At 33.7% G+C, this 24,465-nt stretch overlaps 1 protein-coding gene across 1 annotated transcript in view; it reads left to right on the top strand.

Annotated features, from left to right (window-relative positions):
* The first annotated feature begins 14,360 nt into the window (after positions 1-14,360).
* LOC124358235 overlaps positions 14,361-24,465 on the top strand; it is a 35,306-nt gene continuing 25,201 nt past the window's right edge. The window contains exons 1-3 of the mRNA XM_046810532.1: positions 14,361-14,602; positions 18,183-19,528; positions 19,783-20,022. Coding sequence (XP_046666488.1) covers positions 14,515-14,602; positions 18,183-19,528; positions 19,783-20,022 — 1,674 coding nt within the window. The 5' untranslated portion in view covers positions 14,361-14,514. The remainder of the gene's footprint in view (positions 14,603-18,182; positions 19,529-19,782; positions 20,023-24,465) is intronic.

Below are 24,465 nucleotides of genomic sequence, written 5' to 3'. Positions count from 1 at the left end.
TTTCGAAAATTGTTTCCATCGAGTGATAATGAGCTGTCCTTGGGAGTAAACAATTGTATTTCTGACACTTTGTCACTTTCTTTTGCTTTTATAAAAAAAGAGAAATATGTTTTAAAAAGTGCTGAGTCCTTGTCACTTATTGGACAAGAAAGTAACTTAGATTTTCTTTGTTCAACAAACTGATCTTGACTTTCTTGTACTTCTTCATTTTTCTCAGTAGCATAATCATTAATGGGCAGATACTTCCCAGTGAGAGCAAGTTCTATAGTGAATGCTTGATTTATAGTCAGTGGATAATTAAGTAGAAGCCACCCTTCCCAATCTTCAAGAGTTTTCAGATATTCAATAATAACAGAGGTCAGTAAATCATCATCAATCGATAACCCACTTTTTAATTGATATGATATTTTTTCACCAATTATCCCCATTGTGGTTCTGATTGGCTCTTTGTCCTCTTCTTCTTTGATGACGGATGTTTGTGTTTCTTTGTCAGTTAGATTGTTAAGTTTTAATGTATTATCTTCTGTTGGCAACTTTGATTCTTTTTTTCCTTTTTTATCGCCCTTTGCTTTTTTTGCAGATTTCTTATCCAATTTTTCCTTTACTTTTTCCTTTGCATCATTTTTTGGAATTTTATGTCCTTTTCCTTTGATCTTTTCTTCTACTGGAGGGGCAGATTCCTTTAGAAAAATGTCAATACATCGTTTTATTGCAATTTCAGTATCAAATACATGAACACGTGGTTTTGAGAGTAAAGTTCTAAGTTTATCAATGCAGTCTGCATTATAAACATCAATTACAAACTCCAGCTAATTTAAAAGGTGGCAGATCAGCAGGCAAAGGAGATGGTGGGAGAGGATACTTTAAGGACAGTAGACGATAAACAATGAAAGCTAGACAGTTTGCATTAAGTATTTCGTGTTCAAATCCAACATCTTCATAAAACCAACGTCCATATGTAAACAAGTATTCATCAACATCATTTTCATTAAGAACACCGTCAAGTTCTCTTTCAAAATTAATGACATCATCGTAATTTATGATTTTACCATCAATTATGTCATTTTCCATTAATTGAAAAGGGGTATGAATGGGCTGTGACTGAATAAATAAATGCATCCAGTCATTCCATAAACTTTTAGGTACAGATACTCCATAATTTGAATTATATTCAGATGTATTAATGGCTAAATCTACTAACGCATCAACTATATCACAGCACAGTGAAAAATTTCTTTGCTTAATAAGATTTTTCTTTTCTTTGTAAAGTTTTTTATGCAATTCTAACACTCTTTTTTGTTCATTTTTATACATGTTCTTAAGAGCCTCAAAATCTTCTTTGAATTTGAAATCACAAGCTAACTGATTTTCCTGCTCATTTTGAAGATTCTTTTGAACTAGAACATTATTTTCATTTTGTATTTTTATTTGAGACTGGGTTTGAATTAATTTACTTACTAACTGTTTTTCATACTGAGATTGTTTAAGTAGTATTTCAGAGAATACTGAATTATATAGTTCTTTTTCTTTTGCCATTATTTTGTTCCATGTCTCAGAGAGTAAGTCATTCTGAATGTTATTCTGAATACTTTTCTTTGATTCATCATGCTGTAACTTTTTCTTAAATAACGCTATAAACTGATCGTAGCTTAGGAGAGTGTCCTCATTATCATATTTAACAAATGTGTCCAATTCAGGAAGAAAACAGTTTTCCTCTTTTGTATCACAAGCACATGGACACAATCTTGGTTTTTCATTGTATTTAAAAGTATTTATTTCTTCTAGACAGAGTCCCTCCTTTACCTTCTGCAATTTTTCATCCAATCCCTTTTTTATCACTTGATATTTCATTTTATACCAGTTAATAATGTCTCTATTTTGTATCAATGGTTTTTTCAAAACAGTTTAGCTCAGACTTATGTTCTAACTTAACAATATTTGCAGAAATCTCTTTTTCTTCCAAACTTTGAATAAGATTTTTGTTTACTCTGTCATAGTTTTGTTGTTTTATAAAGTACAAGTGTTGTTTGTTTTCAAGACAAACATACAGTTCATAAAGAAGTTTTAATATGACTGAGGAATTATTTTCAACAATATCTCTTATTACAGTCTCATTGTAGTTAACTCCCAATAGATCAAAAATAGGTTTCAGCAGTTTAAGATTAACTTTGCACTGATCTGGATCTTTATTTGGGATTATATTAAGGTTAAAGTTGTGGTCAAGCAGCCCATATTTCTGCAAAATGTCGGCAAAAACACGTCCATCTTGAAATATATTATTACTTGCTATAGAGTTTATGTTGAAATTTATAGCTAACTGACTCAAAAGCCAGTCTTGGATGATTCCAATCATGTTCAAAAAGTAAATTGTTATTTAATGAACTGACATTTAATAAACTGACATACAAATTTGTTTACATTTTGACCCTGTTCTTTAAAAAATGATTATGGAAAAACAGCTGATAATTATGGATAGTATAAATGTGTGTAGGAGCTTTTGTATAGATATGCCTGTATATATTTATATTAGTATACAAACTTAAATAAAAAATATTGCTATTTTATTTTTGTTATATATATAATAACAAAATATATTCGAGTCCCAGCGGAGCAAGTACTTTTTGTGATTCAATGTTTATTGAAAAATTAAATAAGGCCTTTGTCATTTATACAAATTTAATTAATGTAAACAAAAGTAGTTCGACAGATATTTGGTCTTCCGATCATATGTTAGTTTAGTTATTTAAATGCATATGTGACAGATACGGCCAAATACAATATAATTGAATCGTAAAAAGTAAGGGCTCTGTGGTGTAATGGTAGCACATTCACCCGGCAAGTGAGAGACCCGGGTTTGAGTCCCGGCGGAGCAAGTACTTTTTGTGATTCAATGTTTATTAAAATTATATATATATATATATATATATATATATATATATATATATACATACACATATATAATATATACGTATGTATATATAATATATTCCCGTTGCTTACACTTATATACAACGGAATTACAGATATGCAACAAATCTAAAGGTATGTTGTTTGATACAAAATAAACGTATACAATTCCTTAAAAAATAAACTTTTTACCTATCAAAAACGATGATGTGATAGAAGGAATTCCCAAAAGTATTAGCTCCATATATATATATATATATATATATATATATATATATATATATATATATATATATATATATATATATGCATTTATAACAAAACATTACATTATTTACATTAAAATATTAATGTACCCAATCATTTCATATTGTTCACTTTATGAAGAGCTCTGCCCATTCATAAGTTGAACGGACAAAAGAGTATGCTGTGTAATTCTAGTTTGAGATGTAAAATCTAAACTTGACTACTAGCAGTATTTCCAGCTATCGAGTTAGACTATAATATCATTGCCCTTCCATAGACTATTAAAACAGGTAACACTTGTACATTAGTACTTGTATACATTATGGTCTATGGCACTTTTCTTCTCTAAACCAATTTATTGATAAATATCAGTTGTGCAGGTAATCTGTAATGGTAAATATATATTTGAACATAGAGAATGTCAAACGTTTCAAACATAGACATCATCTCTCTCATATCAGTAGACGCTGTGTAATGTGGTATCAAGAACCTAAATAGCAAACAAGTCAGCTTGATGAATTTGCAATATTCTTGAACTTGTTGCAAAGGTAAATCCAATGATGCAGCTCTCATTCGTTTATTGTTCAGGGAAAGATTATTCACAGTTCGGTTTTCTTCCATCTGATAAACTGTAATCTGTTAATCTGATTTCCTAAAAAAGGTCCCGAAATTCTCCATGATCTTAGACATTTTTCTAAGGGCATCATATTATCTTTAGATATTCGAAAAGTATGCAACTGTTTTATGAGTTAAAAAAATTTTATATCTCAATACAAGGGTTTTCATGAGCCTGATCGACAGCCATGGCCTATTAGTAGTGTTTGTACAGTAGTTGAGCGTCAAGATCAATACTATACAATCTACCCAAAAGGTAAGTTATAAGCACACCAACATTAAAAAAGTTTTCAAATTGAGATGTTTACCTGATATTATTCACAGGATCTAGTTTTATTTTAATCTATTAAAAAGGGCACTGAGTGCCACTTTACCAAAAATTAAATGTAAAATTTAAAATATTCACTTGACTACAATTTAAATTAAAAAATAACTAAGATTAGGTTTGACTGTGGTTATTAGTTACAAATTACATGAGCAATGAATTTTAAAAATTCAACAACTCTAGGTCTTGAATTAAAGCAGGCTAAATATAAATAAACCTTATTGGTAATCACTATATTCAAATTATGATGTCAAAACAAAACTTAATAGGTAAGCCAATTAAGAATAATATTTATAAAACTATTTATTACTTTTAGCATTGAGATCTGGACGGGGACCTGATAGTACAATTCAACGACTTTATCAGCGCGTGTGGCCTTGTGTGTGGTGATAGGCGGGAGGGGTGGCGGGGTAGTGTTATGCGCTGCGTCCTGAAAACATTCCCTATGACTCATCGACGACAGCCTCCTTTTTCAAAATCGTACTGACGCAATAAACTCATGTCACTCGCTAAAAATCAGTCTGTTTTGTGACGGTGCGGTGGTGAATGTGGTGGTTGCTGGAGCTTTGCTTTTACTGATAATGTCTGATGAGCTAAAGTCGAAATTCAAAGGTAGAATAATTCTCGAAATCGTGAGTAATGTTTATAAATTTATGGAGGAAGAAACAGGTCATCAAACCATTCATATTCCATTGTCGAAGACTTCTCAAAGAACTGCTCCAGCAACTGGTGTATCAGAGCTTGTTGCGACTCAAATAAACGGTGAGCTTAAAAAATGAAGGCTAGTAATCAGTGCAAAGCAAGTTTTACTACACAAAAAAGCCGACGACGTAGAACAGTTACTTATTTAGATGGCTCGATAAGTGTGTAGTGAGAAGACTAGTGTACAATTTCACATTGTAGAATATCGAATATGGACTGTAAAACTATTAAGGGAGGCGCTAAGGGAAAAAATAAACTTTCAGCGCTGTGAGAAAGAATATCAAAGGACCTGAGGTTTACCTGGCAAAGGACAACAAACAAGAGGAAATTATTAATTAAAAAACCAGAAATACGAGAGAAAAGTAACATGCCCTTGGACAAAACTGTTCAGCTGGAGGGTCATGACATCTTACGACTTCCACCATACCATCTAGACTTCAATCCATTGAGTTAATTTGTGTTGAAGTCAAAGGTTATGTAGCTAAAAGGATTACATCATATCTATGTCTCAAGCTATGGCTTTCTGAGAAGACAAGTACCAAGTATGGGCGCAGAAGAGTGGTTAATAAAGTGCATGCACGTGAAGAAAATCGAAAAGCACTTTGCAGCCTCAGAACCCCAGATTGACAACATTATAGAATCCTTTATTGTATCGGGTGAAGATGGTTCGGATACAGACAGCAGTGACAGTGGTCCAGAAGAGGTGGACCATTTGTGTGGGATCAAAGAACTCAAATGTAAAACAATCACTGTAGGTTATATTTTGTGCTATAAAATTATATTTATTCCTGTATGTTAATTAACTAAATATTATTTAATTCGTACGACCCGCCCGATTTACTCGCTTTCCTCGACTCACTGTAACTGGCTCCGCCGTCTGCTCTCCTCCTATGCACCACCACCAGTGTAACACGGCTCACGGAGAGTTCCTTGTGTGTGGTGTACTTACTCGATCCTGTATATCCTGGACGTGCTTGTTTTACCCTTTCCAAAATTTGACTCAATACAAAGGTTTTGGAAGAAGACTTAATTCTATTGAAGCATTCCTATATATTTTGCGAGCATTTGACAAATTATGGCATGGTGGCTTATTTTATAAAGTACCTATACCAATTAGGGTTTCTTTTGCACATGCCAGTTCTTTGTCAATCTGCTTTAATGATCGCAACTTTTCCATCAAATTTTTCGATATTAGGGCCTGTGCTTTTTAACCCTCCAACTGATGACCTACGGCACAGACGTTCATCAATACCGCTTGTAAACTGATAAGGACGGCACAGCCGTCGGTTAACTTTCCGCTATTATTACGCGAAGACCGTTTAAGTTATAAAGACATAACTTGTATCAGTCGAATCCTCTATTCATCAATATCAATTCATTTTATATAATTTTTATTCGTAATAGTACTCGTTGTCAGCTGATATCGATCCAAAGGCCGCACAGCATACAGCTGACGGACTATGCAGCTGGTGACGCGGCACGGCCTTGACGAGGTTATGATGTAGGCTAATTATTTATGATGTATTTTTTGTGTGCATACTCAAATTGCAACTTTCGCATATGATACTGCAATTTTGTCAATCCATAAAGATTGTGTTTGACCACCACATTACTTACAACAGAGCTTATATGCAATTGCTAATTGGTTTAAGACATGTGTAATGTATTGAATTACAATAATAATTATAATAATAATTATTATACATATTATAAATTGTTACTGGCAAGTTAAAGCCACAGCCCAAAGACCAACTGTATGATCGTATGATGCTGTGACGTCATATGGGGTGATCAGTTTTGAATAAATGCCATTGGCTGTTTCTCATCACGCCACCAGATCATACCACCACTACCACTTCCAGTGTCCTGCCCTTGTCTCTCTCTCAGTTACCCTCCAACCTTAAACCGAGCACAGTCGATGATGTAAACTAATTCAAGTCTTTTTAATTTCCGATTCCCCGTAACACGTACACAACAATTGGCGACGAGGTATTAATGCGATCCCGCGAGTGCAATGCAACCTGTTCGATTGTGCGTAAATAATTTCTCCGAAAATTATAGTGGGAGGAAGTGTGTCTGTAGTTTGGGCGTCACGTGGACTCAAAATCGGTACATTTTGATGTTGGAACAGACAAGGTCGTAAATTGGAACATTTCGTCTTTATTTAGTGAAACAGTAAAAATGGCGGGAATTATTGGCGGAATCGGTGACTTCGACAACAGTGCAGAAACTTGGAATTACGTATGTTTGAACGATTTGAATATTATTCGTTGACTGTAACAGTAATTAGTGACGACAAAAAGGTTAGTACGTTAACTAACAGTCGTGGGTGTGAAAACGTACAGTTTTTGTTACGAGATTTATGTACGCCGGAAAAACCTTCAGTTGAAAAAGTTCGATGAATTAGTGAAGTTAATTCAGGAACCATTTGTACCCGAAGCGAGCCATCATTCATAGCTGAAAGGTACAAGTTCAGCAAAAGGAATCAGCAGGAAGGAGAATCAGGTCGCAGAGTACATCGCCAGCCTCAAGAAGTTGTCTGCATACTACGAGTTTGGCGCATCCCTCAACGACTATCTCAGAGACAGACTGGTGAGGCGGCATCAGGATGAGTCGACCAAGCAGAGGCTGTTGGGAGAGGACCACCCTACACCTTCGACCAGGCTGTGTGAAAATCGTCTGCTCAGTGGAAGCGGCGGAGAAGAATGCGGCGGCATTGACAGTGAACGGCGGCAGCCGGGATCCAGCGGATGGCAGCGCATCACCACCCACATGTTGAGAGTCGGCGGCAAGCAGTGGCAGCGCGAGCTACAACGCAAGGCACGAAGTCAAGGTGCAGTGTACGTTGCTGTGGGCAGTGTGGTCACTATAGGAAGCAGTGCAAATTGTTTGGTGTTGTGTGTTCACAAATGTGGTAAAAGAAATCACATATCTAAGGTATGTCGATCTACTGAAATTAGTAAGTTTACCAGACAATCAGCTTTCGAAAGTTAAGAAAGGTATATCTTATCAGTCTAATTTTCAAAACAAGAAAAACAAAGATTATAAGAAACATAATTTTGTAAATGATAGTTCAGAAACTGTCAGATTCAAATAATTCTAAGAATTATGTTCAGAGTGATGAAAATCTTGAGAGTTATGTCGAGGACCATACAGAATTTATTTAAAGTAAATGAAACTCACGGTGAAAGGAATTAGAGTTGACCCAATTAAGATTAAAGTCCTAGTGCAAGGTCGAGAAACCATATTTGAAGTTGATACTGGAGCTAGTGTCACAGTGTGTAGTGAGGATTTTTTATGAAAATAATTTTAAGTTTCTTGTAAATTGTTAGAAAAACGACCTAACTTTGAGTTCGTACACTAATGAACCTATTATACCTGTGGGCAAATTTAATGTTGATTGTTTGCTATGAAAAATACATAAATGCTTAGATTTGTAATGTGATTAGAGGAGTTCACATCCTTTAATGGGTCGTGATTGGCTTAAAGTACTGGGAGTTGACATTTCGTTTAAAAATAACTTGTGTGTTATAAACAGACCTATAGATAACAAGCTAATTTCGAGACAATGACGTCCGAGCTAATTAATCAATATTTCCAGAAGTGTTCACTGAGAAACTAGGTCAGTATACAGGCGAACCAGTTAAAACAAAATCTAAAAGAAAATGCTAGACCTAGGTATTTTAAGCCAAGACCGATACCATTCTCATTGAAAAGTAAGGTAGAAAAAAGAACTACAACGCTTAGTTGACGAACAAGTGTTAATTCCAGTAAGCAGCTCGGAATGGGGAACGCCCATTTGTAACCAGTATTAAAAAAGAACGGTGAAATTAGGCTATGTGGAGACTTTAAAGTTACTCCTAAATCAAGTATCTAGAAGTAGACAAGTACCCTATACCTAGAATAGAAGAATTATTTGCAATTTACAGCATGGAGAACGTTTCTCTAAAATAGATCTTAGTCAAGCCTATATGCAATTAAAGTTAGACAGTGAGTCACAAAAATTATGTAACAATTAGCACGCATAAGGGTCTTTTCTCATATTGTAGAATGCCTTATGGAATCTCATCAGCCCCAGGCATATTTCAAAGAGTTATTGAACAATCTTTGCATAATTTAGAAGGCATATCAGTGTTCATGGATGATATTCTTATCACCGCACCTAATAACGAAACTCATGTAAGTAGGTTGCAAGAGGTTTGTAAACGCCTGAGTGAAAAAGGATTTACCGTAAAGAAAGATAAATGTACGTTCTTTGTGTAGACAAAATCGAGTATCTTGGTTTTTAGTTATCGATAAAGATGGACTGCATACCTCTGAATCTAAAATTAAAGCTATAAATCAAGCACCTGTACCTAAATCTGTCACTCAAGTCAAAGCTTTATATTGGCTTGGTAAAATTATTATGGAAAGTTTATCAATAATTTGTCAACAATCTTGAGTCCGTTGTACAACTTGTAAAAAAGGACGTGCCATTTGATTTATGATGAAAAATGTCTCAAATCATTTAGCCATGTCAAGGATGTTTTGACTAAAGCACCAGTTTTGGCGCATTATGATTCAAAGTTGCCTGTAAAACTAGCAGTAGACGCAAGCTCGGCAGGCTGGGCTGCGTACTTAGTATCATAACCCCTGAAGGCGTTGAGAAACCTATTGCATACCACTCTCGTACTTTATCACCAGCAGAATGTCAATATTCACAAATAGATAAGGAAGCTTTAGCAGTAGTATATGGAGTAAGGAAATTTCATCAATATTTGTAAGGCCGAAAATTCACTTTGTGTACTGATCACAAACCTTTAATTAGCATATTTGGACCGAAAAAGGGTTTACTGTTTTCGCAGCAAGCCGATTAACAAAGATACGCATTATTTTTTAAGTGGATACAATTTTTGATGTACATTATGTAAGGTCAGAAAAGCATGGTAACGCAGACGCATTATCACGCTTACCATTAAGCACTAAACACGTTGTAAATAATAACAATGAACCAAGGTGGAAAGGTACCTATTTACACTGTATCGCTGAAAGTTCAGTACCTTTAACTTTTTGAAGATGTAAAAGCTGAAACCCAAAATGATCCTATTATAAAACAAATACATAACTATGTGATGTACGGATGGCCAAATTTATTTTGTCAGGAGAGAATAGGGAATTGTTACCTTATTTCCAAAGGAAGGACGAGCTAACAGTTGAGCATGTAGGCATTGTTATGTGGGGATATAAAATTGTTGTTCCAAACAAGATGGCGTAGCTACGTATTAAATGAGTTACACGCGAGTCACTTGGGAATTGTAAAAATGAAGTCAGTAGCCAAGATCCTATATTTGGTGGCCAAATATAGATGAAAACATTGAAAGCCTAAGCGAACAATTGCTCTTCCTGTCTTATGGAACGTTCTAGTCCTAGTAAGAGTAATCTACATGTTTGGCACTATCCATCTATGCCATGGGAAAGATTGCATATTGATTACTTGGGTCCTTTCAAAGATTAAGACCTACTTGGTAGTAAATTGATGCTTACACTAAGTGGTTGGAAGTATTTGAAGTAGGCTCTACTTCAGCTAAGCTACCTATAGAAAAGTTAAGAGAACTATTTTCTAGATTTGGATTACCTGTCACTATCCATAGTGATAAGGACCACCATTTACCTCAGTTGAATTTAAAAATTTCATGCAACTTAATGGTATAAGACATACATTTTCACCAGCTTATCATCCTCAGTCTAATGGTCAGGCTGAGAACTCAGTTTAAGTCTGCTAAACGTAAAATAAGATTGGCTTTTCAAGAAAATATTGATAACTAAAGTAGCCTTGAATAGGATGTTATTTGATTACAGAAACTCCGTTCTATAGTACTACTAACGAGACACCTGCCAAATTAATGTTTCAATAGACCACTAAGATGCAGGCCTAGATTTAACTCAGACCTAATGTAGCCAGAACTGTGCAATTAAAACAGGACAAACAAAAAGAATATTTTGGCGGTAAGAAAAACGAGAATTCTATTTCCTAATCAATCTGTATTAGTGAGAGATTATCGCTCTAAAGACAAATGGATAGAGGGCATTGTAAATAAAACAGTTTAAATAATGTGATGTATTCTGTTATGACAAAAACTTGTTTAATTTGGAGTAGACATATTGATCAGCCTGATAGGACTGACACAGTAGTATTGTTGACAGTGACAGTCAAATTCCACCATCTCAGGACCGTACAGTTGCGGAGCGTGAGACAGGCGCTCAGTGTCCGCCAACTCCAAGCCCAGTCAGAATTAGTAAACACTGACCTCACTAGATCAGCTGGTCTCTCCCCCTCCTCACCGCATCATACCTCTCCATGTCACATCACTAACCCCTCAATTCTAGACCACGTCTTTCTCTACCCTCAGCTGTTCCTTCTCCTGTCACTAGAACAGCTGATCATACAAACAGATACCCAACTCGTATTAGGAAACCTGTAGAGAAATTAAACTTGTAAATAACTTACAGTACTTAAGGATGACATTTAATAATGATATGTGTTATTTTATATTTAAATGTGTTTATTATATATTTATTATTACACTTGTAATTGTTTAATTTATCTATGACTTGTGTGAATTCAATTTATTTTGGAATTTGGAAGGGGAGGGAATGTAATGTATTGAATTACAAATAATAAATAATAATAATTATTATTATACATATTATAAAATTGTTACTGGCAAGTTAAAGCCACAGCCAAAGACCAACTGTATGATCGTATGATGCTGTGACGTCATATGGGGTGATCAGTTTGAATAAATGCCATTTGGCTGTTCTCATCACGCCACCAGATCATACCACCACTACCACTTCCAGTGTCCTGCCCTTGTCTCTCTCTCTCAGTTACCCTCCAACCTTAACCGACACAGTCGATGATGTAAACTAATTCAGGTCCTTTTATTTCCGATTCCCCCGTAACACGTACACAACAACAAGGAAGAATCAAAATTAACGAAAATAAATCAGCTCACATAACGTTTAAGTTAAATCAAAATTCATGTCCTCCAGTTACATTGAATGACGTTCATTTACCCCAAGTAACTGAAGTAGGCCTAAATTATCTGGGCATGCGCTTAGACAGAAGGCTTACATGGAAATCCCACATTTGGACAAAAAGACAACAGCTAAATTTAAAAGCAAATAAAATGAATTGGCTACTCGGATCTAAATCAAAACTCAGTTTGAAGAACAAGATACTATTATATAAAACTATCCTAAAACCTGTATGGATATATGGTGTGCAGATATGGGGCAAAGCAAGAAACTCGAATCTGGAGATACTTCAACGGTATCAATCAAAATTGTTAAGAAAAATTGTAAAAGCGCCATGGTATGTATCCAATAAAACGTTACATAAAGATTTGAACATCCCAACAATCAAATAAGAAATAACCAAATGCAGTCTCATTTATCTTTCAAGATTAGAAGATCATCCAAACCACCTTGCGGTAAATCTACTTGATAATTCTAAAAATGTGTACAGACTCCACCGAACTGCTATCCTGGATCTACCTTTTAGGTTCTTGAAATAATTATGTTAGTGTTAACAATGGTTAACATCTAACTCAATTTTAATTATTAATTTTGTTTCTTTGTGTAATATTTACTTGTTGTTCTTCTCAAATTGAATAGATTGTAAATAAATAAAATGTTGATTAAAAAAGTGTATGTTGTGAAGGGGCGATCCTTGTTCCAATGATATACGTGAACTATTGTATGATGAAAATATTAGTTCTGATGATGAAAGTGACATATCGGCAATTGAAGTGCATGATGGTATTTCTTTGTCAGATTTGTTGTCAGGTAGTCTGAATGATTATAAACAGGGGAATGCGAGTTGTTTGGTTGTGAACAAATTGATAATGACAGTGAAAAAATTCATCATTATCTGATATTCCTCTTGCCCCAAAAAAATCATCAGACACCAATATGGATGCGTATTGCCAAAAAGAGTAGTACATACTTTATATTTGTATTAAAACACGTTTTGTGTTGTAAATAAGTGAATATATGTTATAATTCTTTTGTTCACTACATAGCTGTGTATATTTTGTACATTTATAGTATCTTACTACCTCAAGTCATGTAAAAGTTACATGGAGTGAAACTTAGAAAACAAAAATTTTACAATACATATTTTTGAATTTATGTACAAAAAAACCCCCAGTAAGTGTATATTTTATTATTTTAAAATTTCCTCTGATTTCTAACTAAAACACTGATATATAACACTTATTACTTAGAGAGTTATAGACTCGGTCTAAATTGAACAAAATGTGAGACTAAGGTATGTTCTTTGAGAAAATACGTTACATCGCTGGATATTGTGATAGAAGACGCCTTAATTTCATGGAATGCTGATTATCAAGGCATTAAATACTTAAGTGTGTATCATGATAAGAAATTAACAGGGCAATATGAATACATAATTAACACAAGCTTATGCTCATTTATCTCTTCAATTCCCGTTACTTAACACGAATGCTACTTTAAAGCCAGCCTGCACACTAACGATTTATAAAACTATACTCTGATCCCTAATAATGTATGGTTAACTTGTTTGGGATTACTTTTCTAATAATACGAACAGTATTCAAATATATTAAAATAAACTATTGAGATAAGTCTAAACAATTTTTGGCCAATTTACACCGCGTTTCCGGAGCAGACATCAGTTGAAAGAATTTTTCAACCCACGTAAATCAGGTACATGGTATAAGACAACATAACCAATTCCTTTTACACAATAATGTGTTTGAATGTGTGTTTTAAAATACCAACCATAATATGTATTCTGAGATTTGATCATTCCAGAAACAATAGTCGACTACACTGCATGAAATCGTGTTTCACACAGTTGTGTATACAATGTACATTGTGTAGAGGATAATACGTATATGACTACGGTATTAAATTCTAGAAAGTCCAGTATACAGCCATGCCAGAGATAAAAATGTATTAATTTTATAAAATAATTATTTAAGTATACTTACCGTATATTTTATTTGGCATATGCAAATAAAAGATTTATATATTTATCATGCAATTATTACCGTACATGTATAAATATACTCAAATTAAAACTCTCATTCATCTCAAAAACACACATTTCAAACAAAAATGTTTGATCTCTCAGGTTTCTTCTAATCGTGGCCTACATTTTCTGCGTAGAAATGCCTGATATTAGGTCCTAGGCGAGAACTCCGAAACACCTTTGCCAAAGTATCTTATAAACGAATTCATCTTAAAATGTTCCTAAATCCTTCTTTCAAACTAACTCTACTAGTATGACAGCAAGCAATAATATAAATAATTTTTAACCTATTAATTACCATTTACATCAGTATAACCTGTTTATAAATCAACTTCTGTTTTACAAGAAACCTTACCAGATCAGCAACCACGTTGTAATTACATACATATATATTTTAATCGGTTTAGAGAAGAGTGATGAACTACACAACCAGTCCACATTCGATTAATATTGTGGCCGAATCCAAAACCGAAAAGAAGAAGAAGAAGAAGTTTAATATGCCAGTAGGAGTGCAGAGCGAAAAGAAAATCAAATTTCTTGTGTTGACTGGAAGATGTCAATTCTGTGAATTGAAGTGAATGCAACTTGTTTGAATTTTGTTGGATGGATTTATTTCACGTAATATTAACAACACAATTTTGAGCCATATATACATATAGTAATGGAATTAGATCATGTATTGCTCAAAGTCCAGGGTATTCTCAAAACCAATAAAACCAAAATAATAGAAGTACAAAACGTGGTTAAAGGTTGGTTCCATTTTCAACTTACAATCATTAACATTTTCCAGCAAGTATGGAGAATTATAGTAATAAGCTATGTTTCGGTGTTTATTTAATATTTTAACCAGTTTGTAAATATAGAACTGACAGGATTTTTTTGGGTTATATGTAAGTGTGTAAAAATATTTGTTTATTGTAACCCAATGTCCCTTTATGACGATGAACTAGAGATTATTATGATGTATAGTAATACTATGTAATGTACAATTTTTAAGATTTATAGAAAGCAGATCTTAAAAAATAGCAAGGTTGTGAGGTTAGGCTAGACCTACATATGAAAGATTGTTGCAATATAATAAGTCGTGGCCACCACCTTAATCGAGTCATCAATATTAAATTTATGATTGTCTAAATACCCAAAGCAAAATATGTTATAGATCAAATTAAGGTATAAATCAGATGTTTGTACATCTTAAAAAGCAATAATTAAATAATGAGTAGTTATTCACTATAATAAGTGACCACCACCACAATTGAATCATTGATTAATTATCTAAGGCTGCAATATAATAAGTGGCCACCAACACAATCAGATGATAATTATTGAATAATCGATATCCATGACCATCCAAAAGGCTGGGAAATTATAAGATTAAGGTCGAGGTGGCAAATCACGAATTTGACGTTATCAACGTATTCTGCTCATCCTCTTGAACAAAAAATATATATGGTTTTAGGGGGTGCAAATGACAAATAACATTATTTTAGAGGGTATATACATAAATAGTTAAGTTCTTAATGTTTTAATGTTCTGTTTGTGTGCTGTGTCTGGATATCTGTAAATATTATCTGCGGGTGGGACTGATAGCGTATCTGTTATCTGAACGCTCCGGGGCAGAAGTCAGTGCTTCACTAGATATCGTGTACTGTAGTTTGGATCGAGTGAGTGCGTGACGATCATAGATCAACCATCCACTAGTTCGACCAATCGTAGGCAATTGGTGTGTCGGATTGTTTTGTCGGGCATGTTAAGAGGTTACATTTCGACCGAAACGAGATTATTTAGTTTCTGTACATTCTGTGGAACACACTAATGGTAAGTGTTCTCTATTAATGTCCATTTATATACGTATTCATATTAGGGGTATTCATGATTTATTAAATTATTTACATGGTACATAATTGTCTTTCCATTACAATTTAATTTATATTTCTGATCAGCCCATCTAGAATTTGATATTTTACTGATAGGTACTATCTCGATGGATGTTTTTCTTTCGTTGACATCAGCGCGGGCTTCGGCAGCACCAAAGGTGGCCAGAGGCACTCGTCTCAACTCGATAACAACTAATTAATTTGTAGAAAAATTTAAGAAAAACATTGTTCATTTGGATCAAAATTCTGCTCATTTCAGTATTATTTTTCATTTACGTTTGCAAAGATGGTGCCGCATCCGATGACGACATCACGAGGTTGAATCATGGTCACAAAAGGTCATGTGATGCCCGATGTGGATGTAGGACATGGAAATATTGCTCTGCGCTTGAACAGTTGTTCCAATTTTGATGTTCTAGAACTTCGTTATTTCTCATTTCCACCCCGTCATATTGTTTTGTTCTGTAGGACGATTCCAATAAGTTAATAACGCGAAACTCGTATTTTGCCGCTCCGGCCGTTAATTTGACAATTACCGAAGGCTGTAGTATAATAAGCGTCCAACACTGGATTGATCAATAATATCAAATCATCAATATTCATGAATAAAGAATCCTCACTACAACTAGTTACACCAAATTACGTTGTATTTAAAATTACAGTATGTGAATTTACAAAATATAACAAACAACTATTTTGAAGGATAAACGTGTCTTGACACAAATAAAATATGCATTACCATTTCACTTGCTGCCATCACAGATCTGCATTACTAGTGTCAGTAATAGGTAATTCAATGGTAACCTGTTACCGGGATATTATTGTTTTAGTAACAGCTGGGCTGAATGATTTGTTCTCATAATGATGTTTTTGGTTTTGGGCTACTCGGTAGCTAGTTTTCCAGACCATTTCGTGTCAGCGATGAGGCATATGTTGGCAATGGAAATATTACTACTCTATGCAATGTTATTATGTGATATAAGTAAGTTTAGGTTACTGTAAATCAATTAATTGTTCTGCAACCTACCAGATATTAATTGCAGCAAATCACTTACCCACTGTGCTACTTAGTGACATTTTCGGTGTACGGCAGTGGATTGAGGAGGGTGTTGTCATAGAGTGCTATAGCATGATGTCATATATGAATATTTGGGAGGGGTTGTCTATGGGCCTGGGTGTCTCACAGTATAGAATATGCATAATATTGGGTTTAGGATAAGTTTTAACAATACACTCAGTATTAATTATATTTACCTATTTTAATAACACCCTTATAAAGACATATTATCTGTTAAATTAATTTCCTGATAATCAATGTTTCATATTTATGGATTCTGGATGTAGTTTTAAGATAAGTGCTTAATAATGACTCATTGGATGACTTCCTAAATTGTCACTGGTGATGAGACGTTCCAACTCAAGGAGAGAGTCTCTTATGAGTGTTTGTAGACAAGTCATTCCTCACAATGGAAAAAGTAACAATCAGGAAATAAAGTAATGTACCCTGTTTTCTTCACGAGTACAGCAATGAATGATGAAGGCTTTTTACCTGTAACAGCAAGTTGGTACATGGAACATGCTTGCCAGTTCTTCAGGAGATTTGGCACCACAACAATGCTTGCGATTTTGTTTTTTTGATCCTGCTACAAAAACTTTGGGATTTTTAGACAAGGTGACATCAATTGAATGGTGCACCCCCTCCTTATTCACCCAATCTTTGCAATATGTGACTTTTAGTTATTCTTCAATCTGAAGAAACAATTGCTCGGTCATCACTTTTTTCAGAAATTAAAATTTGATGATGAGATAAATTTTTTACTCCATCCGAAAATTCAATAATTACTGACTAGTTTTGCTTTTAATAAATGGAAAATACGACTTCAGAGGTACATAGATACTCAAGAGGATTACTTTGAACATGCCTAATGTTCAGTAAGTCTGGCACAGCCTAGACTAGCAGCGTCAAGTAGACTGAAAAGTTCTATTGGTAAATATAAAATGCCTTATAGACAACAAATAAATTGGTCTGTTGCATTATTATTACGTATTGGTTACTGGATATTGCTGGTATTGATTTTGTTTATTTAGCAATACACCTAAAAATTAATAAAGTAAAGTAAGAATGACATTACGTAACTGTAAGGCCTACTTAAGTTCTTTCTCCAGTGCATTGGCAAAACAAAGTCAATGACAAATTACAAACTGAGAGCATTCATGTTAAGATGTATGCAAACTGACCCTGTGTGTTTAGTTAGCTGATCAATTAATTGTCCTCTACAAAACATTCAAAGATCAGATAAATATAATAAAGACTACACAGCAGGCATGCAAGTGTGTTTTAATTATACTTTAATAAACACTTTGCACAACAGTATTCTATAATTAAGCCTATGTTTATTTGTAAGTGTATTTATGATTAATAAAATAAGAACTTGTGTAATTTTTTTTTCAGATGATGAACGTGACTGTAAGGAAATAATAACCTTAATAAAACATGTAATCAAAGAATCAAACCATAAAACTCAACAGAAGTTGTACATACTATTATTTTTGAATACAGACTTGGATATTTGTAAGAAATTGAAGAAAAATAGGAAGTATGTGCATCTTATTGGTTTCTTCCCCCAGTTGAGTCAGTATTTGTTCATGAAATTAATTCTCGGGCTGGAATTGCAAAAGTGTTTGTATGATTCTATAGTGCATTTTCCATCATGCTTGTCATACCAAGTGCTTCAAACAACTCTTAAAGCTCTCCACTGGGATTTGTTTGAATCTGTTCCCTTAGTAGAAAATGTTTTGGTTTCTCTTTATAATAAAATGACTCTGATGGAGGAGGAAGATAAATACAAAACCCCTTTCAAAGAAACATTCCAGACATTGCTATTACATTACGATGCAGAAAAAGGAGGTACTCTAAGGATGATAAGTCAATTGAGTAGTCATGATATGAAGCATTATGCTGGATTAGTTGTGGCCAGTATGTTGTCACTTCTTGAAAGATGTTCTAACATATTTTTGAAGAAAGAAGATGACCCAAATTTAGATGATTTTGTGCTATATCGTGTACAAATCGACGGAGACGTTCCGAATACAGTTGACATCACGTCAAATGAAAGTAAGGACATTACAGTACAAAAGTGTTACGAGCATCTAGTGGCCAAGTGCTTGGAGAATATCTGTTCGATTACTGTTGATCTTTGGCTGTTTTGGTTTGACGTTCCGCTGAATGATATTCCTGACACAGAAGACACTCTTCAGCGAGCAATTGGTGAAAAAGCATACACGTGTATTGAAGTATTGCGAGAAGTGCAGTTGTACGATATCGCCTCTAAAGAAGTTTTTGATGTAATAACTAGGCTTAAAAATATAGCATTGAAGCCAATGTCAGAGGAAGATAAAGCAAACTCATTAGAATTGGACCAAGTGATAAATAACATTACTGATCCCAGCAAAGATTCTATGAAATGGCTAAGAATTCTTGTAAATCATACTTCACACGCTGTACAGCCTGAATCTCTTGAATTCTTAAAAAGCCGTGTCAACAGTTTACAACTTTCTGATTTCAAGAGTTTGTTAAAAAATATATTTGATTTTATCAAGATCAGCAAAGATAATACAGTTCACAAGAATTTTATTTTGGAAATACCAAAGTATTTGGATTTTAATCATCAAGCACAATTATTGGTAGGTTTTCTTGAAAGTTTTGGTTTGTCAGACATTTTAAAGACATATGATTATCCAACAGAATTTGTAGAAACATTTAATAAAGTTATCAGCATAGACGACAAAGAAAAAGAGGTAAGTAATCTAGTAATAATTTATGTTATTGTTTTAAATTGTGTTATGTTATTCAATTACTTTAAATACTTTATTTATGATATTCTTAAAATTGATTGATTGTTTTAGGGTGTTTTTATATGTTTAACCTTAAATTGTTTAATATGTGTGAATTATTTGTCAAAAACTTCTTTTTTACTCATGTGTATCAGATTTCTAGTAAATAATATTAACATGATTAATATTGAATTCGGTTTGTTTGAATTGTGCCACAGGTGTACTCCCAGTTCCTGACTCTTGCGCTGCAGAAGCCAGATGATGTGGTGTACAGAGCGGTGAGAGAAGGCATCATCAGCGAAGTAAGGGGTCACCTGATGGCTGACATCCTCGGTAGACTCCAGCCAGTTTGTGATACCCCTGTTGGTTCCAATCCTCTTCTAGTGGTGGCTCTGGAAGAGCTTCTTCTCGATCTAGCAAGCCTCCCAATGAAAGAACAAACTAACTATCCACTTTTTGTGAGTTATGTTAATATAGTTATATTCTGCTTTGTTTGAAATAACAGATGGGCCGATACAACTAAAAATTATTCTAATACCAATACCAAAATTTTGTTCACAATTCTAAATTTAATGCAGATTTCTGTGTTATTTATAACTAAGAAACTAAAAAAACTGCATTACTATTATTTTGAAACTTGCATAGAAATAAGATTAACATGTTCAGTTATAATTAGTGCAACACATTTTGGTTTGCATGTAACAGCCAATAGAAACAAAGACAAATCTTCCATAAAGGCAGATGTCTGGCTTGTATCTCATGACAATGGGTCGTTCTGGCCAGTAGAAGTGCTAGTCATCACTAAACATGCTACTACTGCCTGCTGATGAACTGCAATGAATGTCAGTTTTAAATTCACATTTTTATTATCCAGCCACCATGATTGTATTCATCAATTAAATAGCTCAATTTACAACTAATTGGAAATTGTGGCTTTTATAACGTATACCATCATTATGATTAGACCGTGGAACTAAATAGTAAACAAAGGAAATTTGCTTAAATGAACATATATAGTGGTACAATCCCCATTTACAGTCTTATTAAACAGACATTTTTATGTACAATATATTTGTTAGTAAAACATTTTTAATGGAATTATTATACTATTGTACATAATAATATTATAATAAATTTAAGATTATTGTGACTGATATAAAAGGGAGAGGAAAGGATGACTTATTTGTCGTTATATTGTAAAAGGAAACACTAGATGATGCACTCTCAAGAAAATTATTACTTATGGCCGAATTTGAATAGCCATTAAAAGTTTACTAGCTTCTTCTTCGTCATCTGATTCAGCATCTACCTGCTGTTGATTTGAGTTTCACAAAAATTATCAGACATTTACCTAAAATTAGTATTTTTTTAAATCTATTAATTTATCAACAGCTTAAAAAAACCAAAATTGCCCCTTGTTTTAAAAAAGGCGATCTTGAGGATAAATTATTGCCCAATCTCCTTCTTCCTGCATTGAATAAAGTGCTTGAAAAACTATTCTTTTCCATATTACTCTCCTTGTACCACTATTGGAGTCACTATTGATGATGACAGGAGGCAGCCCCTCCCCCCAACCTTGCCCATCCTGATTATCCAGTCATGCAGAAGTAGGGCAATGGTGCTTTTAGGCCTAAGTGCAATGAGAGGTTTCTTATCTTCTATGTCATAAGTGTCCTTTGTCTTAAGTGAACAAAAATGGCAACAATTAAAAGTCCACAACCCAGTTCTTTACACTGGTAAAGGAAAGGGCAGACTGTAATTTAGCATCCAGCTGTCCCTTGATGACAAAAATACTTTACTACTGCTCTTATTTAAGTTTTTACTATACCTAAAAAAATATCAAACTTGAAATTTAAAAAATTAAATAAGCTGAGCAGTAGAGGTCAGCCCTCTCAAAACCTCCAGATAATAATGGACAAAGGTCCTAGGTTAAAAGTTCTCATTGCCACATTGGCGCTCATTGCTATTTTTGTCAAGTCCTGAAACTTTTCATCCACCCTCTTAAAACATCCATTTATTTGCTAATTTTTCATATCCAAAAAAATTAGAAAGAAAGGTAGGTACATTTGATGTGTTGTCTCGAAATATAAAACAGGATACGCTTTATTACTTTCTGAAGATGATTTGTACAATGCCGATGGTATGATGATGCTGATTTTTGGCATATTAATAATACTCTAACATTTTAAATATTTTAGAATCACGAAAATAAAAAATCTTGAAACCTTGAAAAAAGTTTTTTTACATGGACTATTTTGTTAATTAATGTTATACTTTCCAAAACTTAGTGTCTACTCTATACTGAGTGTCACACTAACATGTCTACTGCAGTCAATATGTTGGTAGGCTTTGCAATCAACGGTTTTATAACAAACATCCAGTTGTAATAATTCTTAAATCATTTACCAAATGATTCCCGCTTTTAATGATTTGACTTCTATTTAGACATGTCTTGTTCATTACAAAGAATAAAGCAAAATCTTACGTATAAAGCAAATTCATGAGTGACTATAAGAATTTTTTATTTATAGGAAAACTTTAATTTTGTATTGTGATTGATACTGTATATCTTCCCTGCCTTGTTCAGTATTTGGAATCGTGGGCCCATTGACTTTTGAATAGAAAAGTGAAACCATTACTGTCATGGCTAATTTGCTTTGCATTTTGTCAGTTTAACTTGAATTGTTTCGTCTGTCAATAGTCGAGAGAGTATCATATTATCTAGATCAGCAGAGTCATCACAATATCTAGATATCAATGGCACTATTTTCAATATTTCCTTCCATCATCACATAGTCCTATTTCCTACAATTAAACCACTAGAAAACACTGAAACATGCCACAGATAACTTGTTTAAAAAACAATTTAAGTATATCAGAACATAAACGTAACGTAACATGAACATATTTCTTAACAAGACGAGAAAACAAACGGGATATAATACACATGTAGGAAATAAAAGCATGATAAATATATACATACAGCTGACAAAAGTTGTAAAAACCAAATGTAAAAGCGCACAAACTGTATAGTTATTGTAGAGAATAATCAGACAAGACAATAATCAAAACGCACCTTATTACCATCATGGTGCAAGAAATGTTCAAACCATTTGCTTTCTGACTTGGCACTGGTAGTATAAAAAACATAGTTAAAATCTGAACATGACTAATCTTTAAAACGGTTGATTGCATCACATTTGTATTAATAATGCAATGAAATTCTTTTTAATAAATAATCACATCCTTAATAAAACAGAGTAAAACAATTCCCAATATCTCGAGTATGATCAAATTCCCTTGCATATTTAAGCAAGTTAGAAAAATCTAATTATCTGTTGAAGACTTCAGTTTGTTACAAATAAACAGCTGTGATTGTTAGCAGAAAGTAATAAAATATTGGAATGTAACTGTGGGTAATTTTAATTATAGCTAATTAGATACTACAATACTTGTACTAAATAAATAGGAAAATACACTATTATATAATAAACTGGGTAAAAAATATTTAAAAAATCAATATTATAATGTTGGATTAAATTAAACATTGAGATTAAGAATTTATGTTAAGTTAAAATATTTAATTGGAGTAATTAATCTTTTTTAATAATGATGAGCCAGCTATTAAGTAGAACAGCAAGATCTTTTTCAGAGATTCATGAGAAAGGTTCGTGTAAAGGGAGAATATTAAGCATGTTTGTAAGTTACAAAATTTGGTTAGTAAAAAAATGTATGTCTTCAAAAGTCAAATTTGGATTAAATACTGAAAAATTCTTCTTTCAGATTTAGAATTGGAAAAGTAGAAAGCCTATGGGTGTGAAGTTCTAATTAAGTAGTAAAGGTTAGGTCCCATAAAAATTCGTATTATTCATCACAGAGGTTGTATCAAAAAGGGAACAACTTAACATTAACAAGAAACTATTTATGGCTATTACATAACGGGACTGATATTGTAAAAAAATTTATTTTCATTTTAAACATAATTACTTATTATTACCTTCAATATATACCCCTTCTCTATCCCTGCAACGCTCCATGCGAATTTTCCATTGTTGGAAACCATGCTGAAAGTCATCTTCTGTCAATTCTTTCAGGAGTCTTGCCGCTTTTTCTTGAACAGCTTCTACGGATTCAAATCTCGTACCTTTCAATGCAGATTTCACCTTAAGGGAAAAGATAAAAGTCGCATGGTGCTAGGTCTGGTGAGTAAGGTGGATGTTCTAACACTGGGATGCTGTACTTGGTCAGGAACCGCTTGACGGATAACGCGGAATGAGCTGGCGCATTGTCTTGGTGCTAAATCCATGATTTGTCCTTCCACATTTCGGGTCGTTTTTTTCTTACTCTTTCACATAGTTTATTAATACCTCAAGATAGTAATGTTGATTAATTGTTTGACCTTCATGAACCCAGTGAAGGTACACAATCCCACAAATGTCGAAAAAAACAATCATCATTGCTTTAAATTTTGACTTGCCCATTCTTGCTTTTTTGGCTCTCGGTGAAGTTCAGGTCTTCCAATGCATGGATTGGCGCTTCGTTTCCGGATCATAAGTAAAAAAAAACCACGATTCATCACATGTTATTATTCTTTCCAATAAATTTGGGTCATTTTCAATGGCATTCAAAGTATCAGTACAAACATTTTTACGAGCTGCTTGTTGATCAGTCGTAAGAATTTTTGGTACCATTTTTGCACACACTTTTCGCATGTTCAAATTGTCATGTAAAAATTTGTCGTACACATTCTTTATCAATGCCTACAGATTCAGCAACAGCACAAATGCTTAATCGTCGGTCAGACCGAATAAAATTAGCAACTTTTTCAACATTGTCTTCCGTTTTTGATGTTAAAGGACGACCTGGCCGTGAATCATCTTCCATGTCTTGTCAACCATCTT

This window comes from Homalodisca vitripennis, chromosome 1, assembly GCF_021130785.1.
Source record: "Homalodisca vitripennis isolate AUS2020 chromosome 1, UT_GWSS_2.1, whole genome shotgun sequence".
In the NCBI taxonomy this organism is placed as follows: domain Eukaryota; kingdom Metazoa; phylum Arthropoda; class Insecta; order Hemiptera; family Cicadellidae; genus Homalodisca; species Homalodisca vitripennis.
Note: the sequence above shows the minus strand (reverse complement) of the source record. Positions and strands in the feature narration are given on the sequence as shown.